At 44.1% G+C, this 21270-nt stretch overlaps 1 protein-coding gene across 1 annotated transcript in view; it reads left to right on the forward strand.

Moving 5' to 3' along the window:
* Positions 1-20595, forward strand: part of ca8 (carbonic anhydrase VIII) — a 36163-nt gene extending 15568 nt beyond the window's left edge. The window contains exons 5-9 of the mRNA XM_083653578.1: positions 2446-2508; positions 3254-3302; positions 4493-4605; positions 11768-11957; positions 18678-20595. Coding sequence (XP_083509704.1) covers positions 2446-2508; positions 3254-3302; positions 4493-4605; positions 11768-11902 — 360 coding nt within the window. The 3' untranslated portion in view covers positions 11903-11957; positions 18678-20595. The remainder of the gene's footprint in view (positions 1-2445; positions 2509-3253; positions 3303-4492; positions 4606-11767; positions 11958-18677) is intronic.
* The last annotated feature ends 675 nt before the right edge of the window (positions 20596-21270 follow it).

Raw genomic sequence — 21270 nt, forward strand, 5'->3', positions numbered from 1 at the left:
GATCACATACAAGATATTACTGGGAATTTATTTAACCATGTAACATCTTTAGAGATATTCGCACAAAAACCCTTATTGGCACAAAATGCATTCAAACTACAGGAGATATCCAAAATCTACAAATTTGTAGTTTGTATTAATATATAAAAAAACACATTAATCACACTTTTATTCCCCATTGTGTTTTCGATGGTAACCAGCAAATCAAGGGGAAAAACAAAAGCTTACACATATTTCTGGCAATGCATTACTAATGGAAAGCTCTAGTGTTAAACAACCATTCATTTTCAAATTCAGAGGTTGTGTTTTTTTATCACCGTGCAAACAAAGCCAGTAGCAATTTGTTTTTGTGAATGAGGCGGATCTCATCCCCCACTTCAATCTACATCATCTACATGTATAAATACACATGACTCTAGGGACAATTCATGTTTGTTTTTAATGTATATTCAGGGTCCCCACCCAACCTTAAGGTAAAATCCCAAAACATGCAATATCCTGGTTGCTAATGTGGTGCCTCCTCTGTTAGGGGCCCTGTTCAGAGGGAGGGGAACTGGTTGGAATAGCGTGATCCTCCCACGTGCTATGTCCTACCGGTGAAGCTTCCCCTGTCAGGTGAAAAGAAGCGGCTGGCTAACTGCCCATGTCTCGGAGGAAGCATGGAGCCAGTTTCGGCTCTCCCCAGATCGGCAGAGGGTGGAGCAGCAACCAGGATAAATAGATAAAAAATCGGGGAGAAAAAGACAAGAAAAAAAAAAGATCTAAAATAAATTAATAAATTAATACATTTCTAAAGGAGTGGACAGCATGGTGGTTTCCATTCTGAGACTTGTTGGAGGTTGGGGGGAAAAGCAAACAAACAACATATATTCCTGTAAAGTGGCTCATTTGTTAAATTCTCTGACTGGAAGCCGCCTCATTGAAGCCATGTGTTGAGAAATGAGAGCGAAGGCTTCCAGACCACAGACCTGAGTCAGGCCAGCTGAGGAGAACATACGCCTCCTGGCCTCGCAGACACAGCCGACCTGCTGACCTCAAACTCACACTTCCTGTTGTTGACACAGGGCCATAAAAAGGAAGGTTAAGACATCCCTCATCATGTCGCAGTGTTTGAATTGTGCACTGGGGCCAGACTTTAAGGGCAGTTCTATTGAAGTGAGTGAATGGGGCGGGCAGGGTGCTTCCCTTTATAAAGCATCATATTTGTGTCGTTTCACCTTTGATTGAAAAATGCTTCCACCAGATGAAAGAAAACACATTTATCTGATGTTGACTGATGTGCCAGCGACAGCCAGGCCGGAGGCATTATGGTTTCGGTTTGTCCGTCCGTCCGTCTATCCGATGTTCATTAACGCAATATCTGAGGTAGGCTACACCTTGATGGAATTTCATCAAATTTGCCTCAAACGTCAACTTGGACTCAAGGATGAACTGATTACATTTCAGTGGTCAAAGGTCAAAGTTCAAGGTCACTGTGACCTCACAAACGCCATTTCCAAGCTCGTTAATGCGGTATCTCAGGAACGCCTTGACGGAATTTCTTCGAATTTCCCTCAAACGTCCACTTGGACTCAAGGATGAACTTATTACATTTTGGTGGTCAAAGGTCAAGGCCACTGACCTCTCGAACGCCATTTCCAAGCTCGTTAATGCGGTATCTCAGGAACGCCTTGACGGAATTTATTCCAATTTGGCTCAAACGTCGACTTGGACTCAAGGATGAACTGATTCGATTTTGGTGCTCAAAGGTCAAGGTCACTGTAACCCCACGAACGCCATTTTCAAGCTCGGTAACGCCATACCACAGTAACGCCTTGACGGAATTTCTTCACATTTGGCTCAAACGTCAAAGTCTGTACAGACATGGATGTCGACTGCTCACTTGTTGGCAGAGGCATATATCCGCGGTGCGGTCGTTCTAGTTTTTTATGTAAATGTGCGCATTAGTTTTCCTTATTATGGTCTCCAAACAGATCATCCAGCAGCTGCATATACATGTAGCTCAACTCAAGCCCCCGTTTGGTCCAAAATAGAGCTAGATTAACTAACTACATCATGATACATGACCGAACGGGGCATCAGTCAACATCAGGTAGCCTAATATATATTCTTTAATCTGGTGGAAACATTTTTCAATCCAAGATGAAACGACACAGATACTATGATGGTTTATAGTGCCTGCCCCATTCACTTCAGTTGAACTGTCCCCAATGCAAAATTCAAACGCTGTGACATGAGTGACGTCTTTTTTACGGCCCTTGTTGTTGACAGCTCCTGTAGTGTATGTCTACTTCCTGTGAGGATGTGGCAGAAGTAAACTCAGATCAGATCAGCTGTCGCGTCTGACCTCGCTGTGTTTAGATGACGCACTGACCAGCCACACGCTGATGCGCTGATGCTCTCTCTCTCTCTCTCTCTCTCACTGCTCTGTTCTGTTTGTGTCAGATCGGCAAGGAGCACCTGGGTCTCAAGGCCATCACTGAGGTGCTACAGGACCTGCAGAACAAGGTGGGGCAAAGCACAGGGCAACGGAATAGAATAGATTAAATTAAATTGGAAAAATGTGATAGAATCAAATGGTAAATGACCTGCATTTATATAGAGCTTTGGATTTTGCGACTCATTGTAAATTACAATGAGCAGGTACATTCACACACTGATGGCGGCAAGCTACCACACAGGGTGCTGGCACAGCCATCAGGAGTTCAGTATCTTGCCCAAGAACACTTCGACATGCGGAATGGAGGAGGTGGGGATCGAACCACCAACCTCTTTTATCCAAAGCGATTAGTGGACGACGCGCTCTACCTCCTGAGCTACAGCCGCCCCACATCAATCAAATATAATAGATTAATATTATAATTTATAATATGATCAAAAAGAATAAGAAAAAACTCAATAGAATAGACAAAATAATAGGTTATATTACCTTATATTACATGAGAAATGACATGAAATTTGGGGGTGGGGTGGGTGGCTCATAGAACTGAATAGGTCATAATATCATTAAAAAAAACGTGAGAAATGGAAGCATCTTTGTATTTTTCATGGAAAAAACATAATACAGTAGAATAGAATGGGATTAGATTACATTGGAAATTATTACATGAAATTGGGAAAATTTGATCAAATGAAATCTTAGATTACAATATATTACATCCAATATTAGATCATATCAGAATAGAACAGAACAGAATAGACAGAAGAATGTTTGTGAATAACATTGTAATTTGTATAACTGTATTTCCATCAGGGAAAGACCAAGATAATCCCCTGTTTCAACCCCAACACTCTGTTACCTGGTGAGGAGAATACTACACACTCATAAAGCCTCACTATGAAGTACTGTCACTGTTACAGCATGTTACACTCATTATAAAGCCTCACTATGAAGTACTCTCACTGTTACACCATGTTACACTCATTATAAAGCCTCACTATGAAGTACTCTCACTGTTACACCATGTTACACTCAGTATAAAGCCTCACTATGAAGTGTGGGCACTGTTACACCATGTTACACTCAGTATAAAGCCTCACTATGAAGTGTGGGCACTGTTACACCCTTGTTACACTCAGTATAAAGCCTCACTATGAAGTGTGGGCACTGTTACACCATGTTACACTCAGTATAAAGCCTCACTATGAAGTGTGGGCACTGTTACACCACGTTACACTCAGTATAAAGCCTCACTATGAAGTGTGGGCACTGTTACACCCTTGTTACACTCAGTATAAAGCCTCACTATGAAGTGTGGGCACTGTTACACCATGTTACACTCAGTATAAAGCCTCACTATGAAATACTGTCACAGCATGTTGAATAGAGGTGGCAGCGTTTACCCACCTTTGCATATATGATTTTATTTATGGTTTATTTTATATTATGATGTAAATTCATAATTAACATACTAAGCAGTATAAAACTGATGTAAAAATATTTATTATATAATATAAATATATAAATAATTGTAATATAATAGATTTTTGATCATATTGGCTATTATGATGCCATCGAAAGATTACTGACCGGAGGTCATTCAATCTGATTTACGTGTTTTACATGCACTTTAGTAAGTAGTGAGAACTCACCTCAAAGTCCGTGAGCGGACATCGAGATTGGGCCATGCACTGAATAAAACCTGATGATTCGGCAAAAAAGATAGGTGAGTTCATCAGATTTCTCCTCATCTGATAACGGCCTTTATCCAATAAAGCATATGGGTTTATGCTGTTTCCATGCCCGCTTCAATAATCAGCTAACTCCAGAAATGCGATAATGATCTGTTTATTAGTGTGCATGTAAACGCACTTTAGCCATTACTTTCAGAAAGGCTTATGTGTTGCACTGCAGTATGGGATGGAAATGAATGAAAGGCTGACATCTTCATCCAACTGTTGTGGATGTGTTCTTGTTACTGTGTGACTTACTGCAATGCAGCGGAGAAATAAAACCTGTTTTTATGGAACTTCTACTCTGCCCCCCATGCAGACCCCCTGCTGAGAGACTACTGGGTATATGAAGGCTCTCTGACCACGCCACCTTGTAATGAGAACGTGACCTGGATCCTCTACCGCTACCCTCTCACCATCTCACAGCTACAGGTGATACAACCACCACATGTTAAACACCATCTCACAGCTACAGGTGATACAACCACCACATCTCACAGCTACAGGTGATACAACCACCACATCTCACAGCTACAGGTGATACAACCACCACATGTTAAACACCATCTCACAGCTACAGGTGATACAACCACCACACCTCACAGCTACAGGTGATACAGCAACCACAGGTTAAACACCATCTCATAGCTACAGGTGATACAACCACCACATCTCACAGCTACAGGTGATACAACCACCACATGTTAAACACCATCTCATAGCTACAGGTGATACAACCACCACATGTTAAACACCATCTCACAGCTACAGGTGATACAACCACCACATCTCACAGCTACAGGTGATACAACCACCACATGTTAAACACCATCTCACAGCTACAGGTGATACAACCACCACATCTCACAGCTACAGGTGATGGAACAACCACAGGTTAAACACCACCTCACACCTACAGATGATACAACAACCACAGGTTACACACCATCTCACAGCTACAGATGATATAGCAACAACAGGCTAAACTAGGAGAAACAATCAGAGGTGGCCACTCCAGTCACATGACTTGGACGCGAGTCACAGTTTGAACAGGCTTGACTTGACTTGGGTTCTGGTGACTCGGGACATGACTTGTGACTTGTGACTTCTGTGCGCTCTTGAAACTTCTGCTCTTGGATCTCTTCTCTTCTCTCAGATTTTTTGTGCAACATTTCTGTCAGAAATCCACAACCAATAGAATGCCAGGATAGTGTCACATGATCGATCAGAGAAGCAGTTTGAAGGGGGAGGGGAGGACATTTGCATGCAGGCACCGAGTTTGAGCACGAACAGAGCGAATGTAAGCGTGAACAGAGGATTTTTGAGTGCGAGTGCAGGAAATCCGTCCAAGCAGAACACTTTTGAGTGTGAGCGTACAGTTTGAGGACAAGCAGAGCAAATTCAAGCACAGGCGGGGACTTTTTGAGTCCAAGGGTGCAAAATCTGAACGTGAAATTGATCAATCCTGCTCTCAAATTGCTTGAATGACCTCTTGCATTTAGATAGGCAAATAATTCCATACAATGGCTGCATTTACACACAAAATAGGAAAAAGGAGATATGATTTTTCTCATCCTTCGAAGCACAGATTTGATCTTTACATTGAGGTCTGAACAGGACAAAGAGAGGACAGTAGATGAGCAGATGAGAAGAGCGGATCCACCGTAAGGGGCCCTTTACACGAGGACAGTTTCTGGAAGAAACGACACAATAGCGTTTCCTTCACACGTTTTCCTTCACACCTTCTCCCTGTTTACATGAGCGCTGTTGGATTTGTAAAACGCCGTAATGTACATGCCAGGTCGCTAGGTGGCAGTGTGATCACCTTATTCTTTGCCCATACAAGGACGCTTCTGCATGACGTCATTTCGTAATCGTCTTTCCGGTTTTAAACACGGAAGTAGAGTACGCCTACCGCAGTCATTTAGACTTGCCAAAAAGCTGTTTTCAAGCTAAAAAAACAACAACAAACTGTTTTAAAGTTTTAATATTTGTCGGGTGAGGACGTAACATATATGTGACCAGTTTATCAGAATAACGCCTATTGGAAATCTCAAACGAGCAGCGAGGACCGGCAGCGCTGACTGTGCTGACACCGGTCGGACTAGCTATCTGTCAAACCAGTAGTTAGGCTACTGGCAGTGAGAAAACACTGTCGACGTGCTTTTGTAACTAACGTCAAATGCCGACCGGGTACAGCCATCGGCTCCTCGCACCAGTAACGTTATGAACATGTAACTGAAGTTGGCCGCAGTGTAGCTTAATTCTGAATGTTGTCAATCTTCATTCATACTGACGTTTTATTTTGAAAATGGTTGCCAACTCGCGCACGGCTATGGCGCAATCGCGTGTGTCGCGTGTGCAGGCACGTCAGAGTTCCTGAAATGAGCCGTCTCAAGCGATTATATGGAGCGCTCAGCGGGAAGCGTCACCAAGAATTTCACTCTGGAGGGTGGTTTCAAAATGTGTCGTTTCCTAAGCCCAAATTCGCCGTCGCCGTCTAAAAGGGAGGCACTAACGATAAAATAATTCCTCGTCACCATAGGAAACCGTCCTTGTGTAAAGTGCCCCTAAGACTGGTGTAAATCCAGAGACTGTTTGTTTTGAGGCAACATGAGGGCCATGTTTACTTTGGGCAGCAGTAAAGCCATCTGCCATGCTGACTGTGGGCAAACACTGTGCTTCCTGTCAGTGGTAACTGGGTGGTGTTCAACCAGAATGAGCTTCAGTAACAGCTCACAGCACAGATCAGTAGAAAACCGACTGGACAACAGCATGTCCACTAAATAATGACCGAGTCAACAGTCTCAAGTCTTGAGGCACAAGTCTCAAGTCAAGTTTCAAGTCTAAATGTAGAATCAAGTACAAGTACAAATCAAGAGTCCAGTAGCAATTTATGAATCTAATAATATCAATTAAAACTAAATATCTAGGACTTTTCAATGCAGTAAACACGATTTTTTTTTAAACACGATTTTAAACAGTATGGTTCCAATAGGATATTTTAAACAGTATGGTTTCAATAGGATATTTACTAAGAGCATCATGAGTTTCCATAAGAGATTTCCATAAGTTTCAAATCCAAAAAATTAAATCATTCCAAACACATTCAGACAACATAATTTAGATTCTGCCGCTGAAATAAAAATAACCTGATGATACATATTCTGTTTAAATTACAATACTTACTTTCTGCCCTATATGGTCTTTCAGTTCAGGTGGCACACGTACTGTAACTCTTTCATACTTTCATTTCCAGTTTCAAGCAAAACAAGCATAACACAAAACACAATACTGTATGTTCATATACTGTACACATACATCAGGTTATTTTGATATACACCATGTTAGGGAAATACAACTCAGACTTATGGATTGTTATTGCTCTCCTACATGCATGCTTTAAATATCACAGCTTTGGTTAATACTCAATTCTCTGTGGTGGTTGCGACTCTCGGTTCACTCGCCTATTTCGGACACAGACACCCACACTGCTTCACACTAGTTTTTCCATCCAAAGACATTTCCTTACTTCCCTACCCTCTGTGTCCGGCTAGTTGAGTACACAACCTCTCGCGCCATCTTGGCGACAGGCACAACAGTATCATGTTGAGCAATACATCCACTAGTGCAGTGGTTCTCAAATGGGGGTCCTTGAGGGGGTTCCAGGGGGGTCCCCAGCCAAAAGGGGCTACTTTATTTTCGCTATAATTCCATTCATAAGTAACACAATGACTATTTTGGTCATGGGTTTTATACACTTTCTGTAATTAAATATCTAAAGCATCAATCTTATTATCATACGGGGGACCGTGGGACAAAATCCTATCAAATGGGGGTCCGCGGTCTAATCTTTGTCAATTTAGGGGTCCTTCATGTGAAGAAATGTGAGAGCCACTTCACTAGTGGACAGTAGCAATTCGAATTGTGTGAGTGTGTATGTGGAACTGCTCCGTTTCGTCCCTATCCGTATGAAGCTTTCAGAACACAAATTACGCACGGAATGAACGCATGCGTGTGGACAGAAGGCATTTGAGCATAGTTGAAAACCTTACATCATTTAAACACAAGATCTCAAGTCAACACTTTAGAAACCTGTTCAATTCATCAAAGTACAAGTCCAAAGTCAAGTCCTAAGTCACCAGAACCCAAGTCAGGTCAAGTCTCAAGTCTTCTCTTCGTGCATCAAGTCAAATCTAAAGCAATTGAGACGGAGTCCAGTCCGAGTCGTGTGGCTCCACCTCTGGGCTTTAGTGTAGGTTTCAGTTGGCTTTTTGTTAGCAGAACTGAAAAGCAGCTGAGCCTCTAGAAGCCACAGTAATCCGTGAGTGTGGTGCAAATATTAGTCCCGGGGAGTAGCTACTCACTATTGAGTTTGCCAAGGTGCTTAGTTGAGTTGAGTTTCCCACCCTGGAACAGCCTGTTAAAACAGTCTGTTAAAACAAACGTTTGTCATGTAGGGAGCCAAGCTGAACAAATGGATTCTCTAACTGAAGAACACGCGCACAATTACGCACAGAATGAACACAGCGTGTGGACAGAAGGCTTTAGAAACCTCAAGCCCATGATCTCGTTAACTCACAGTAGTGTTATGATGGTTAGAATCAGTTTGACTGATATATGGGGCTGATATTGGCCTTTTATTAGCCAAAGGCCACGATGGTGCACTTCTACACCTCCATCGTTGAGTCCATCTTCACCTCCTCCATCACCGTCTGGTATGCTGCTGCCACTCTCAAAGACATCAACAGACTTCAGCGCATCATCCGCTGCGCTGAGAAGATAATCGGATGCAACCTGCCATCCCTCCAGGACCTGCATGCAGCCAGGACACTGAAGCGGTCTCGCAAGATCATGGCTGACCCCTCCCACCCTGGCCACAAACTCTTTAAGACACTCCCCCACGGCAAGAGACTGAGGTCTGCCAAGACCAGAACCACCTGCCACAAGACCAGCTTCTTCCCAACCGCCATCAGCCTCACCAACAAGGCCCGGAAACCCCTTCCGCCAAGGGCCTCACCAACAACCCCCCCACACACACAAACTCACTACCTCCTCCTAAACTCAACTGAACTCCCCCCCCCCCATAAAACTGGAACTCATATCTAATTTAATGCCTGTCTAACTGGGACTGTAAATTCATGTAAATTCCCTGCACATTAATGCCTGTACAGCCTGTACATTTCATGTACATTCAATGTAAACTCTTATTTAACTCTGACTGCGACTGTAAATTAATGTAAATCCACTGCCTATTTAACGTCTATTTAACGCAGTCTGTAAATCTCATGTAAATCCAATGTAAATTCATATTTATCATCCACAGAACACTTCACCACTCATGTACATATTGTATATATTTACTCGATTTGATTGCACTTGCAACTTTGCGATTGTCTTTAGTTATCTTCCTACTTCTTATCTCTGTATATTGATGTGATCGCTACGCTGCATACAGACACTAAACAAATTCCTCGTATGTAACTTGCATACTGTGGCAATAAAAGTGATTCTAAATCTGATTCTGATTGAATATCAGTCAATCAGTCGTCCATCTCTGATATGATGGATACGATGCAGTTTGTTAGTTTATATATTTATTATAATAGTAGTAGTTGTAGTGTGTCCCGTTGTCTAAAATGCGTTTTCAGAGGTGTTCCCATTCTGCCAAAAATGTAATCCAGGGGGAAACATTGGACACACTTCCAGAAATATCAGCATCAGCCGTACGACTCAGAGATGGGGACATGGACTTGGACACAGTGACTTTTTTTTCTGATTTTCCACACATTTTCTCCACAATTGTACTTGGCCAATGCTGTCCCGGTCGCTGCTCCACCCTCTGCCGATCTGGGGAGAGCCATAGACTAGCACCATGCTCCCTCTGACACATGCGCAGTTGCCAGCTGCCTTCTTTTCGCCTGACAGCGGGGAGCTTCACCGGCAGGACGTAGCACGTGGGTGGATCACGCTATTCCCACCAGTTGCCTTCCGCCCCGAACAGGCGCCACCAACCGACCAGAGGAGGCACTAGTGCAGCGACCAGGAACACATAACCTTAATCCGGCTTCCCACCTGTGCAGACACAGCCAATCGTGCCTGTATGGACGCCCGACCAAGCCGGAGGTAACACGGGGGCGCAAACCTGCGACCCTCGTGTTGGTAGGCAGGGAATCTACCACTACACTACCCGGACACCCCTCACACAGTGACTTGAGACTTGGCTTGAGACTCGTCTTAAATTTGGGACTCATTAACATGAACAGTAAGGAACTATCTACTAATAATATTGTCAACGAATCAATGCTGATACTAATGGATGCTAATGAAGGAGTGTTCTAAGCAGACTGGATGGCATTCCAGCAGATGATAGAACACTCATCCATAAGAGACTTGAGACTTGACTTGGACTTGTGACCAAAGACTTGAGACTTGACTTGGACTTACCCCTCAAAGATTTGAGACTTGACTTGGACTTGTGACCAAAGACTTGAGACTTGACTTGGACTTACCCCTCAAAGACTTGAGACTTGACTTGGACTTACCCCTCAAAGACTTGAGACATGACTTGGACTTACCCCTCAACGATTTGAGACTTGGGCCCAATCTCGCACCAGCCCGTCCCCACTCCCACTTCACCGCCAAGTGTCACGCCACAGGGAGGAGGGTATAACACAGATCGGGACGCCCCTCGCCACTCTACCAGAACAAGGAAGGAGCCGTCACCATGGCAACGGATAGATGCTGTGCTCTCGCGACTGTTGCCGTTTCAAATGTGAACGGTAACAAGCTGTAAACACACATGACATCCAAAACCATGAGGATGACTGGAGTAAACTGGACTATTTTTATTGGCATGCATAAGGCATTTATTGGTTTACTACAAGCTAAGCGAGCTGTGGACAAAGTGATATTGTGTGTGTGTGTGTGTGTGTGTGTGTGTGTGTGTGTGTGTTTGTGTGTGTGTGTGTGTGTGTGTGTGTGTGTGTGTGTGTGTGCGTGATCAAAAATACTCGGCAAAGTAGACAGGTGGAACTACACATTTGTCTGGTGTTTCCTCCAGTCTCCTGTTGCAGGTGCACTTCCTGCCAGCCAACGTTTGATTCTGCATTGATGCAGACTTGCTATCTATCTATCGGAGGGTTTAACCAGATACCTTTAATATAGATAGAGACACCCCGACTTGCAGTCACTTCCTGTATCTGTGCCACAGAGGTTTTGCCACTGCCACGCCCCCTTAGGAGGAGGCCTGGTCAGCCAATGAAGTTTCATTTCATACCACTGACAGACAGCCAATCACAAGCCGAGAACCACGCCCACTTAGGAGACAGGAAGAGTTCCATTTCTTACAATTGGTGGAGCCTGGAATGGGGTGTCTCTACGGGTCTCTGGTTTAACAGTCCACTTACAGTACACACACTGCTGATTGGTTTATGGCCAACCCTCCACGTGAACGTGCAAACGGTGGGGCAGTGGATAGGGCGAGGGGTTAGGGGCTGGTTTGAGATTGGGCCTTGGACTTGCAAAAAATGACTTGTGGACATCTCTGCTAAGCGCCCCCTATTGGTCCAACGCTCCTTCTCTGTCTGTGCAGATTGAGGAGTTTCGGAGGCTGCGGTCGCACTACAAAGGGGCGGAGCTGCTGGAAGGCAACGATGGGATGCTGGGAGACAACTTCCGGCCCACCCAGCCGCTCAGTGACCGCACGGTGCGCGCCGCCTTCCAGTGACCCCCGCTTTACACCTCAACGCCACAAGGGGGCCTATGGAGAAGTCGTGTCAAAGGTAACCGCATTTTAGTCTCATTCCATGTCACCTCATAGGGTAGGCCGACTATTACTAAAAGATGGATGTGAGGACAATATCAGACTTTGAGCATCCAAGTTCAACTGTATGTTAAAGCAACGGTGCCAATAACAAAAAAGACCAACTGTTTGCTCACTCGAAGCCGCAGCTCCTAGACCGTGCTCTGTATTTTTAGTTAGTTCAGCAAGTTTCCTCACAGGGGGAATGACTTTTAATGGAAACAGGCGTGCTGTCCCAGAGGTGTTCCTCTGCAGCCAGGAGGACGGAGCACAGAATAATGGATCAAACCCCGGAAGAACTAACCCAGTTCAGTTGCTAATCTGGGACTAGCCTATATGTTCTGTGGGGGGGGGGGATCCCTGATTTAGCTCAGCAGCACTGCGACAGGGGTGGAGGTCTGTACTGTTACTGTCGCAGTCCTCACAAGGAACACGTCAACCGTTGGTTGATGTTTACGAATGCGACCTCGTGCGGTCGTGTGAGTAAAAGCCTTTACATGCTGCTACAGCGTCAAAGCCCTCTCGCCAAATGCGCCGCGGGATGCGCCACGGCCTCTGAGCCTGCCGGTACAGCTGACGTGCAGCAGCTTCCCGAAAATGTGACTCGACGCAGCGCAAGTATAATAGAATGTAGATGGGGAGATAACAGGTCAGAGTGAAAGCTATGACCAAGTATATGCACAGTAATGCACTATACATTCTCTCCTTGGGCTATAACTTCTAGTCATTGAGAATCCTAGTGGAATCACACAATTGACTCATTTTGCTGGGGTCTCCCCTGCGACCCCCCTCGTCAAGCTGACGTTTGAGTATATAGGTCCAACACCCAAGTCGAGGCTGACGCACAAGCATGTTTTCCGCTTAAGTGCACGCATGCAGTGCATAGACCAGACCGCCACATCCGGGTACTTCGCGAAACGTAAAGGCCGCGCCCCCTTTTAGGGGGAAAACACAAGCCACTCGCCGTTGACTTCAATGTAAAATAGCAGTACAAAGAAATCGATAGAAAAAGAACAGAATTTATTTTGTTTATAAATGACCCAAGGACACCTTGACATGACAATATATTTCAACTCTGCCGGCCATAGCATGCACAAGATACAGCGACACGAGGTACTTGCCTTATATGAACGCTGTATCCAGTTTCCACCAGGTTACATGCATCATCCATCCACATTGACGGTGTGTCACCACTACTCTATTAAAAAAACAAAACATCGCAGATCAGTTTTTTATTTATTCATTGTTAGTGAAACTAAGAACACAGCAACTCTTCGGCATATCTATATCAAACCATTTTAAATAGTTTGTTTGAAGTGTTTTCGGCTTCTTGTACAGTCTTTTCCTATTATGGGGTTCCCCGTAAAAGGGGTGGTGGCCTTCGCGCTGGATGCTTGATGACGCGGCGCAGTTCCGGCGCCCTCTGGTGGTCTTTAACGTAACAGATAAGGGAGAAGGGGTAGGACGAGGGGACCGGCAGCCCCCTCGTCTTTCCATTTCCTCGTTGCGAGTTACCCGGTTCACTTCAGATAAGATAAGATAGCCTTTATTGATGCCACAATTGGGAAATTAACTCGTTACAGCAGCTCAAACAAGTAGAATAGTGACACATTAAAAGAACTTTAAGGGTAAACACAGATACGCAATATACACGATACTAGACACACTCAAAAAACTGAAAAATGTGAGTGACCACAAGTTGCACTGTATAAAAAGAACAAATTGCACAGTAGGCCCTATAGTATACTACACCGTATAAATTAGTGTGGATTGCACAGTATACAATAATAAATATAAATATGAATATGATAAGTATGATCTAACCTGAGTTACGTAGTGCAACGTAGCTAGCAGCAATAGCAGTAATAATAATATAACGTCATAATAATTGTAGCAGTAGTAGTAGAGCACCAACACAGTGCTACATTATGTTGCACTATTATTGGGTGTTAAAAAGTCTAACTGCCGTAGAGACATAGGAGCTGCGGTAGCGCTCCTTCTTACACCGTGGGTGTGTCAGTCTGTTACTGCCCCACAGTCTCATGCAGGTTGTGACAGGAGTTGCCCATGATTGTAGTCAGCTTGGCAAGCATCCTCCATTCACCCATCTCTATGGAGTCCAGAGGGGAGCCCAGGACAGAGCCTTCTTCACCATCCTTCCTCTGTGTTCCGTTTTCAACCATAATCCTAAACTTAAGTTCATTTTCCGTACTCGTATGTGAATTATATTTGACTGCAATGTTACATAGCTGTTTACACACTTCCTTATTCTTGCGTATTTTTAAAGGAACAGCTCACCCTAAAATCCAAAATACATCATATTCCCTCTCACCTGTAGTGCTATTTATCCATCTATATCGTTTTGTGTTAGTTGCCTGAGTTTTGGAGATATCGGCTGCAGAGTTTCTGCCTTCTCTCCAATAAAATGGAACTGGATGGCACTCGGCTTGTGGTGCTCAAAGGGCCAAAGAAATAGAGAGCCCCAGGAACGAGTCCGGAAATCATCGATGCTAACAGCCCTGGTTCTTCACAGTTTTCGCCTATGGGAGTTTTGAATGGGTTTTTGGCGCGATGCTTCTAATAATCTCTCTGGGCAACGCTGGCTTAATCAAACGCGAACCAGTGTTTAGTAACATCATCTTCACACACGAGGACCACTTTTATGAGTTTTGAAGCTTTTATGTGCCGTTAAAAGGGTGGCTAGCTAGCAAACGGCTAAATGAGACTACACTTTTGAGTCGATGGAGATATATACGTCAATAACGTCACCACTCAAAGGACGAACACGGAAATTCTCTTTCCCTCACCTGGTTCAGCTCGTTCAGCCCGGGGTAATCAGTGCACATCAACAACAGTCCAGGTTGAGTGCTGACGTGACGTGGAAGCCTATGCGACAGTGTGTAGTTCTGGATTAGCTTAGCTTGAGCTTTTTACTTCTAGGGCTCGCATTTACGCTACAAAACTCATGAAAGTGGTCCTCATGTGTGAAGATTATCCCGCTGAACCTTGGTTCGCGTTTGATTAAACTTGCGTTGCCCACAGACATTATTTGAAGCATCGCGCCAAAAACCCATTCAAAAATCCCATAGACAGAAACAGTGAAGAACCAGGAAGTCCGGGACTTCCGCATTCAGCCTACAAAAATACGTCATCCCTGGGGCTCTCTATACATTTGATATTTGACATTTGACATTTGAGCTCAACAACAATGTCTCTTTCCAGAAATCACGACCCTGTTACTCAAGATAATGCACAGACCTTGTTATGAGCAGTTTCATGGAGGAACTATTTTCTTTTGACCGAACTACACCCGCTACCTGCTAGCTAGTGCCTACATGAGACTGCAAAAGAAAATAGTTCCTACATGAAACTGCTCACAACAAAGTCAGTGCATTATCTTGAGTAACGGGGTCATGATTTCTGGAAAGAGACAATGCTGTTGAGTTAATCAAATGCATTTTTTTGGTGCTTCGAGCACCAGAAGCCGAGTGCCATCCAGTTCCGTTGTATTTGAGAGAAGGCATACATCTCTACAGCCAATATCTCCAAAACTCAGGCAACTATCCAAAAACGATATAGATGGATAAATAGCACTACAGGTGAGAGGAAAAATATGTATTTTGGATTTTAGGGCGAGCTGTCCCTTTAACTGTTCGCACATTTTTTGTTTTTATTTTACACTTGCTTTGGCAATGTAAACGTCTGTTTCTCATGCCAATAAAGCCCCTTTGAATTGAATTGAGAGGAGGGAGAGAGGGTGTATTGTAGGCGAGGGAGGAGAGAATGCCAGAGGGATGAAAGAGGAGTAGAGTGAGAGAAGGAGGGAAAAAGAAGGAGAGAAAGAGGTCTATTGTTTCTGGCATAAAGGGATCCTGCTCTGGTCCTGTACCAGCCCCAAACCAGCTGACAGGAGCCCCGGATGGACAGAGAGGAATAGTGGAATGGCGTAAAGAAGACGAAGCCAACACGGACGTGCCAAAAACTGCAGTTCCTCAAATGGCCACTTGAGGCTGGCTCCAAAAGGGAGTCATTCCCCATTCACCCCCATGTTAAGATGCCCAAATTGACAGCAAAAATAAACATGTTTACAGCCTGGTAAAAGAAAAAAGAAAAGTCTCTAATAAAAAGAGTAAAATAGACGATAAAACCCCCTTTTTTACTTTTACTTTGGCATATGACTCCTATCCACGTTTGTTACTTCCTTGAGGCCGGTTGTAGCAAGTGTGAGTGTGTCACTGCCATGAAAATGGATGCCTATTCCTAGCAGGCCTAGTCCTTAGCATGAAGAACAACACCTGAGAGAGCTGGCAGCTGCACAGAGAGAGACGCCAAAGGCAGTCATTGCCTGCATGTCATTAAAGGTACTGCATGTAGCATTTTAACATCAATGAATCATTACCACATCCAACGTTGAGACAATATAATTACCTCGGCCAAGGCGGTTATGATTTCAGTGCCGTTTGTCAGTACTTGCCAGATTTTCATGAAACTTGGTGGAAGGGTGTAGCATGGGCCAATAGAATAGAATATCTTTCAATAATCTTTATGACTAAAAGGCTACATTGAAGTAGAAATTTAAATAACTCAAATAACTCATTGGTTTTGGATTTATTTAGCTTCAAGACTGCATTTTTGTTTGTGTGACCCTCAACACAGGCTTTGAACGGGAGTAGGCAAAAATCCCATAGACTGCCATTGTAGCGCTAAGCTATAGCAGTGAGAGCTCCACCACAGTTTGTACTGCACGCAGATTGAAAATAAAGCCATGTACGTTATAGTTTTAATATCGGCAATATGGCAAATGGCCTAAACTCTCAAAATGTTCGCGTATCCCTTTAAGGTTAGGGTAAAATATCAGGGTAAGCCAATCAGAGGCATAGTAGGGTGGGTCATGCCTTCGCCATAGGAAGTGGGAGAGGGCGGGGAGACCAGACTCTGTAAAAAGAGATGGATTGAGTGAGCGTCACCCATTGGTTTGTGAACTCCCGTTTTGAAGCCTCTAGTTTGGCGTTTTGGCTGCTGCCATCTTAGTTCTTGTGCAGACCAGGTGTTTCCCACTGTTTTCTTTTTTACCAGGCTGTAAACATGTTTATTTATGCTGTAAACTTGGGTATTTTAACATGGGGGTGAATGAGGATTGACTTCCCTTTTCAGCCAGCTTCAAGTGGCCATTCGAGGAACTGCAGTTTTTGGGTACTTCCGCATTGGCCTTAACACGACCACACCAGACTGCCCCCTCGGGGGAGACAGGAAGCAAAGCGGTTTATGGGAAATGTGGTGTTAACTGGGAGAAACACGACACGGCAGCTGGTGTGAGACAGAGGCTACCAATCCTCTCCAATATGCCCCCATTTGTTTATAATAATTATAGCAACGTGTCACAATTGATTTGTCAGTAACATTACAAATGTTACATTTAGCACCTTTACCAGTAGGTTAGCTATGTTTAGCAGTAGCATAGTTGTTCTCGCTCCTCGCTCCTCGCTCCTCCTTCGCTACGGGCGCTCAAAAGTCGCTCATCCCGATCTTGACTCTTCTCGTCCCTGGCACCCCAATGGTGGAACGAGCTCCCACCTTCGGTCAGGACTGCTGAATCACTGCCGATCTTTCGGAAAAGACTAAAGACTCACCTTTTCAGGCTCCATCTGGGCCCTTCTTGATCTAACTTCTTTCTCTCTCTTTCTATTAAAAAAAAAAAAAAAAAAAAAAAAAAATCCTAAACTAAACTCGTACCACTGTTCCTTCAGGATTTGTAGTTGTCATAGACTGTGCTCCATAGTTGATTGCTCTATTGCTGACAAAAAGTGTGTTATTGTAAGTTGCTTTGGATAAAAGCATCTGCCAAATGACGAAATGTAATGTAATGTAATGTTGTTCAATATTTTAGCGATAAAAGAAAGGAAAGGAATTCATGGCTGTACAGTGCTACATAATATGTAGCATACGTGCTACAAAGAAAATCAGCCTGTGCTATGATGAATGAATTGACCACAGTAGCACACGTGCTAAACTGCTGCCAAACACATTTCTTGTCAAGTTTGGATTTTGTGTGCACTGTATGTATGCAACATTCATTTACCAGTCACAGACCTGTTTAAGTGATGAGCTGCACTACTCGTGGTTGTTTTTAGAGATGCTAACAGACATTTTATACGCGTGCTACAATTGTTTGGCCTGTGCTACAAAACCATCAACCTCTGTAGCACCAGTGCTGCAGTATGTATGTGTAACGTACATAGCCCTGGAATTGCATTTCTTCATTGTTTAATCACTGCCTCTCATGTCGTCACGTATGTTTTGTATGACATTATATTATATTAGATATTTACATGGTTTGAACTCCTTTTCTCAGCAACAAACTATATTTGTCTTGAGGGAAGCTTGACCGCAGTTCAACGTCTTCTGTGAAATAACTGGTAGCTTATAAAACTAGACTTTTAAAGTAGCTTCCTCAACACTGAGCCAGCAGCAAATATCACACGTAACACATCAGAGCACTGAAATTCAATCTACAGAGGATCAGTCAAATTCTCTCTCTCTCTCACTCTCTCGTTCTCTCTCTCTCTCTCTCTCTCTCTCCCACTCTCACTCGTTCTTTCTCTCTCTCTCTCTCTCTCGTTCTTTCTCTCTCTTCTCTAGAAACCATCTGATTTTCATTTCCTTTTCTTCTCATCTGATCCATATCCCTCTTTGTTTTCAGGAGAGAAGAATGGAGAGATATGAAGAAAAAGGGAGGAGAGAGACACTTACTGAGAAAGAGAGAGAGAGTGTGTGCGCGCACGTGTGTGTGTGTGTGTGTGTGTGTGTGTGTGTGTATGTGTGCGCGTGTTGGTGTGTGTGTGTGTGTGTGTGTGTGTGTGTGTGCGTGTTGGTGTGAGTCCAGATCACCTGGAGTTTGAAGGTGGACAAAGAAAGCATTGACCTCACACGCTCGCTGTGTGTGTAGGTGTGTTTTGCGTCCTGCGGCTGTTCTCTCTCTCTCTCTCTCGTGTGTGTCGTGCTTCTCTCTCTCTCTCTGTCTGTGTGTAGGTATGTCTCTAGTATTGTGTCGTATGTTATCTGCTGTGTGTGCGTGCACATGCGTGTGTGTTTGTCGTGAAGAGGCTTTATGATACACCGACTGGCCCATCTCTATTCTCTCAAAACATGAGGAAACGTACACACACAGACACACACACACACACACACACACACACACACACGCGCACACACACACACACACACACACACACACACACACACACACACACACACACACACTTTTCACAGATAGAAACGTTACACACCGCACGGTAAAACGTGATAGAGAAATAACACGTTGGCCCGAGTAGCTTTACTGCTTCCTGCTGTAGCAGGAAGCTGTAGCTGTGTGTGTTTACAAGTTTAAGCAAAGGTAAATACAGTATTGCTTTTAGAGCAGGGGTGTCAAACTCATCTTAGTCCACGGGTCACATGCGACCCAATTTGGTGTCAAGTGGGCCAGAAAATGAAAATCAATAATCAATAATAACCTATAAATGACAAAACATCAAACTTTTCCCGTTTATCTTAGTGTAAAGAATTACAGGTGCAACCCTACAATATGTAGGGTTATCTCAGCTACCATCAAGCACATTATCTACTGTCTGTACTGTGCATTACAATCAGGGGTGTAGTCGAGGGTAAACGCAAGTAAACATAATTTATCCACCCCTTTGAAATGAGGCAGAGAGTTTACTCACATCTTTTCAGAACAACTGTATCAATCAATGAGGGCAAACAAGGTGGGTAAACTACTCACCCTGGATAGTTTACCCACCTCTGTATTTATCACTACACCCCTGATTACAATTGATGGCAACTGTGCAATTCTCTATAGTCAAGCAAAGGTAATGAAAATAGCTGACCATTTAGTGATTAATACAGATAACATGAATAGGCAGCTTAATATTTAACTTGCTCCTGAAACCTGGTACCTCTTAGCCTTCACAAGTGCATCACATTGGATTGAAGGACTTCTCAGTGCAATTTTTTTTTCACACTTTTCAAAGTCATCCTTTGGGCCGCATTGGACCCTTTAGGGGGCCGGATCTGGCTCCCGGGCCGCATGTTTGACACCCCTGCTTTAGAGGGAACGTTGATGTGTTTTTTTTGGAAAAGGTATATTTGGTTTCACTTCATAGTTGCTATATTTACTCACCCAGAATAAGAGTTTTAGTCTCTCAGATGGTGTAAACATAAATGCTGATTCAGAGGTTTTCCCCACCCTGACAATAACACAATTTTGAATGTTTTGACATGAAACAGGTCAAAGTTAAGATAAGGATTGTCACAAAATGTCAGGTATCGGCAGCTACATTACAAAAATATCGGTATTGGTATTGGTATTGGCCTTTACAAACCTATATCAGTTGAACACTACTCCCTACACTCCCTTTAAACTGTGTGTGTGTGTGTGTGTGTGTGTGTGTGTGTGTGTGTGTGTGTGTGTGTGTGTGTGTGTGTGTGTGTGTGTGTGTGTGTGTGTGTGTGTGTGTGTGTGTGTGTGTGTGTGTGTGTGTGTGTGTGTCTCTGGTACTGTGTGCGACACCTGAGCTGAAATAAACTGTGATAACTGATGACTGTTACTGTAGCAACAATAAACCACAACACTGACTTAATACAATATTCTCTTAAACTGGTGTGTTTTTTTCTGTATGAAAATGTATATTTTGCATGCTGCTTTGTTTCTGCCCAACAACACTGATAAAGTGCTTACATTGAGTTGTGTCTGCTAAAGTAAATCAAGCGCACCCCGATTATTTGAAACCGTATCCAGGCAGACTTTCGAGTTGGTATTTTCATTTTTGGGATTTCCCCCGTTTTCTCCTCAATTGTACTTGGCCAAATTCCCCCTGATGTCCCGGGCGTTGTTGCACCCCCTCTGCCGATCAGGAGAGAGGTACCTGACAGCGAGGAGGAGTTTCACCGGCAAGATGTAGCGCATGGGAGGAGCACGCTATTCCCCCCAGTTCCCCTCCCCCCCCGAACACGTGCCCTGACCGACCAGAGGCACCAGTGCAGTGACCAGGGACACATACCTTTCATCCGGCTTCCCACCCGCAGACACGGCCAATTGCCTGTATGGACGCCCGACCAAGCCGGAGGCAATATCCAGGCAGATTTTATGAGATTCACTGTGCATCTGTTTGCCTGTCCGACACACACGCACGCACGCACACACACACACACGCACACGCACACAGGGCTCCACCCCTGGTTTTACAGCATAGCCCTTGGCACACAACCTGATCTGATCCAGTCACATGCACAGG

This window comes from Poromitra crassiceps, assembly GCF_964638095.1.
Source record: "Poromitra crassiceps genome assembly, chromosome: 17".
NCBI classification, from domain to species: Eukaryota; Metazoa; Chordata; class Actinopteri; order Beryciformes; family Melamphaidae; genus Poromitra; species Poromitra crassiceps.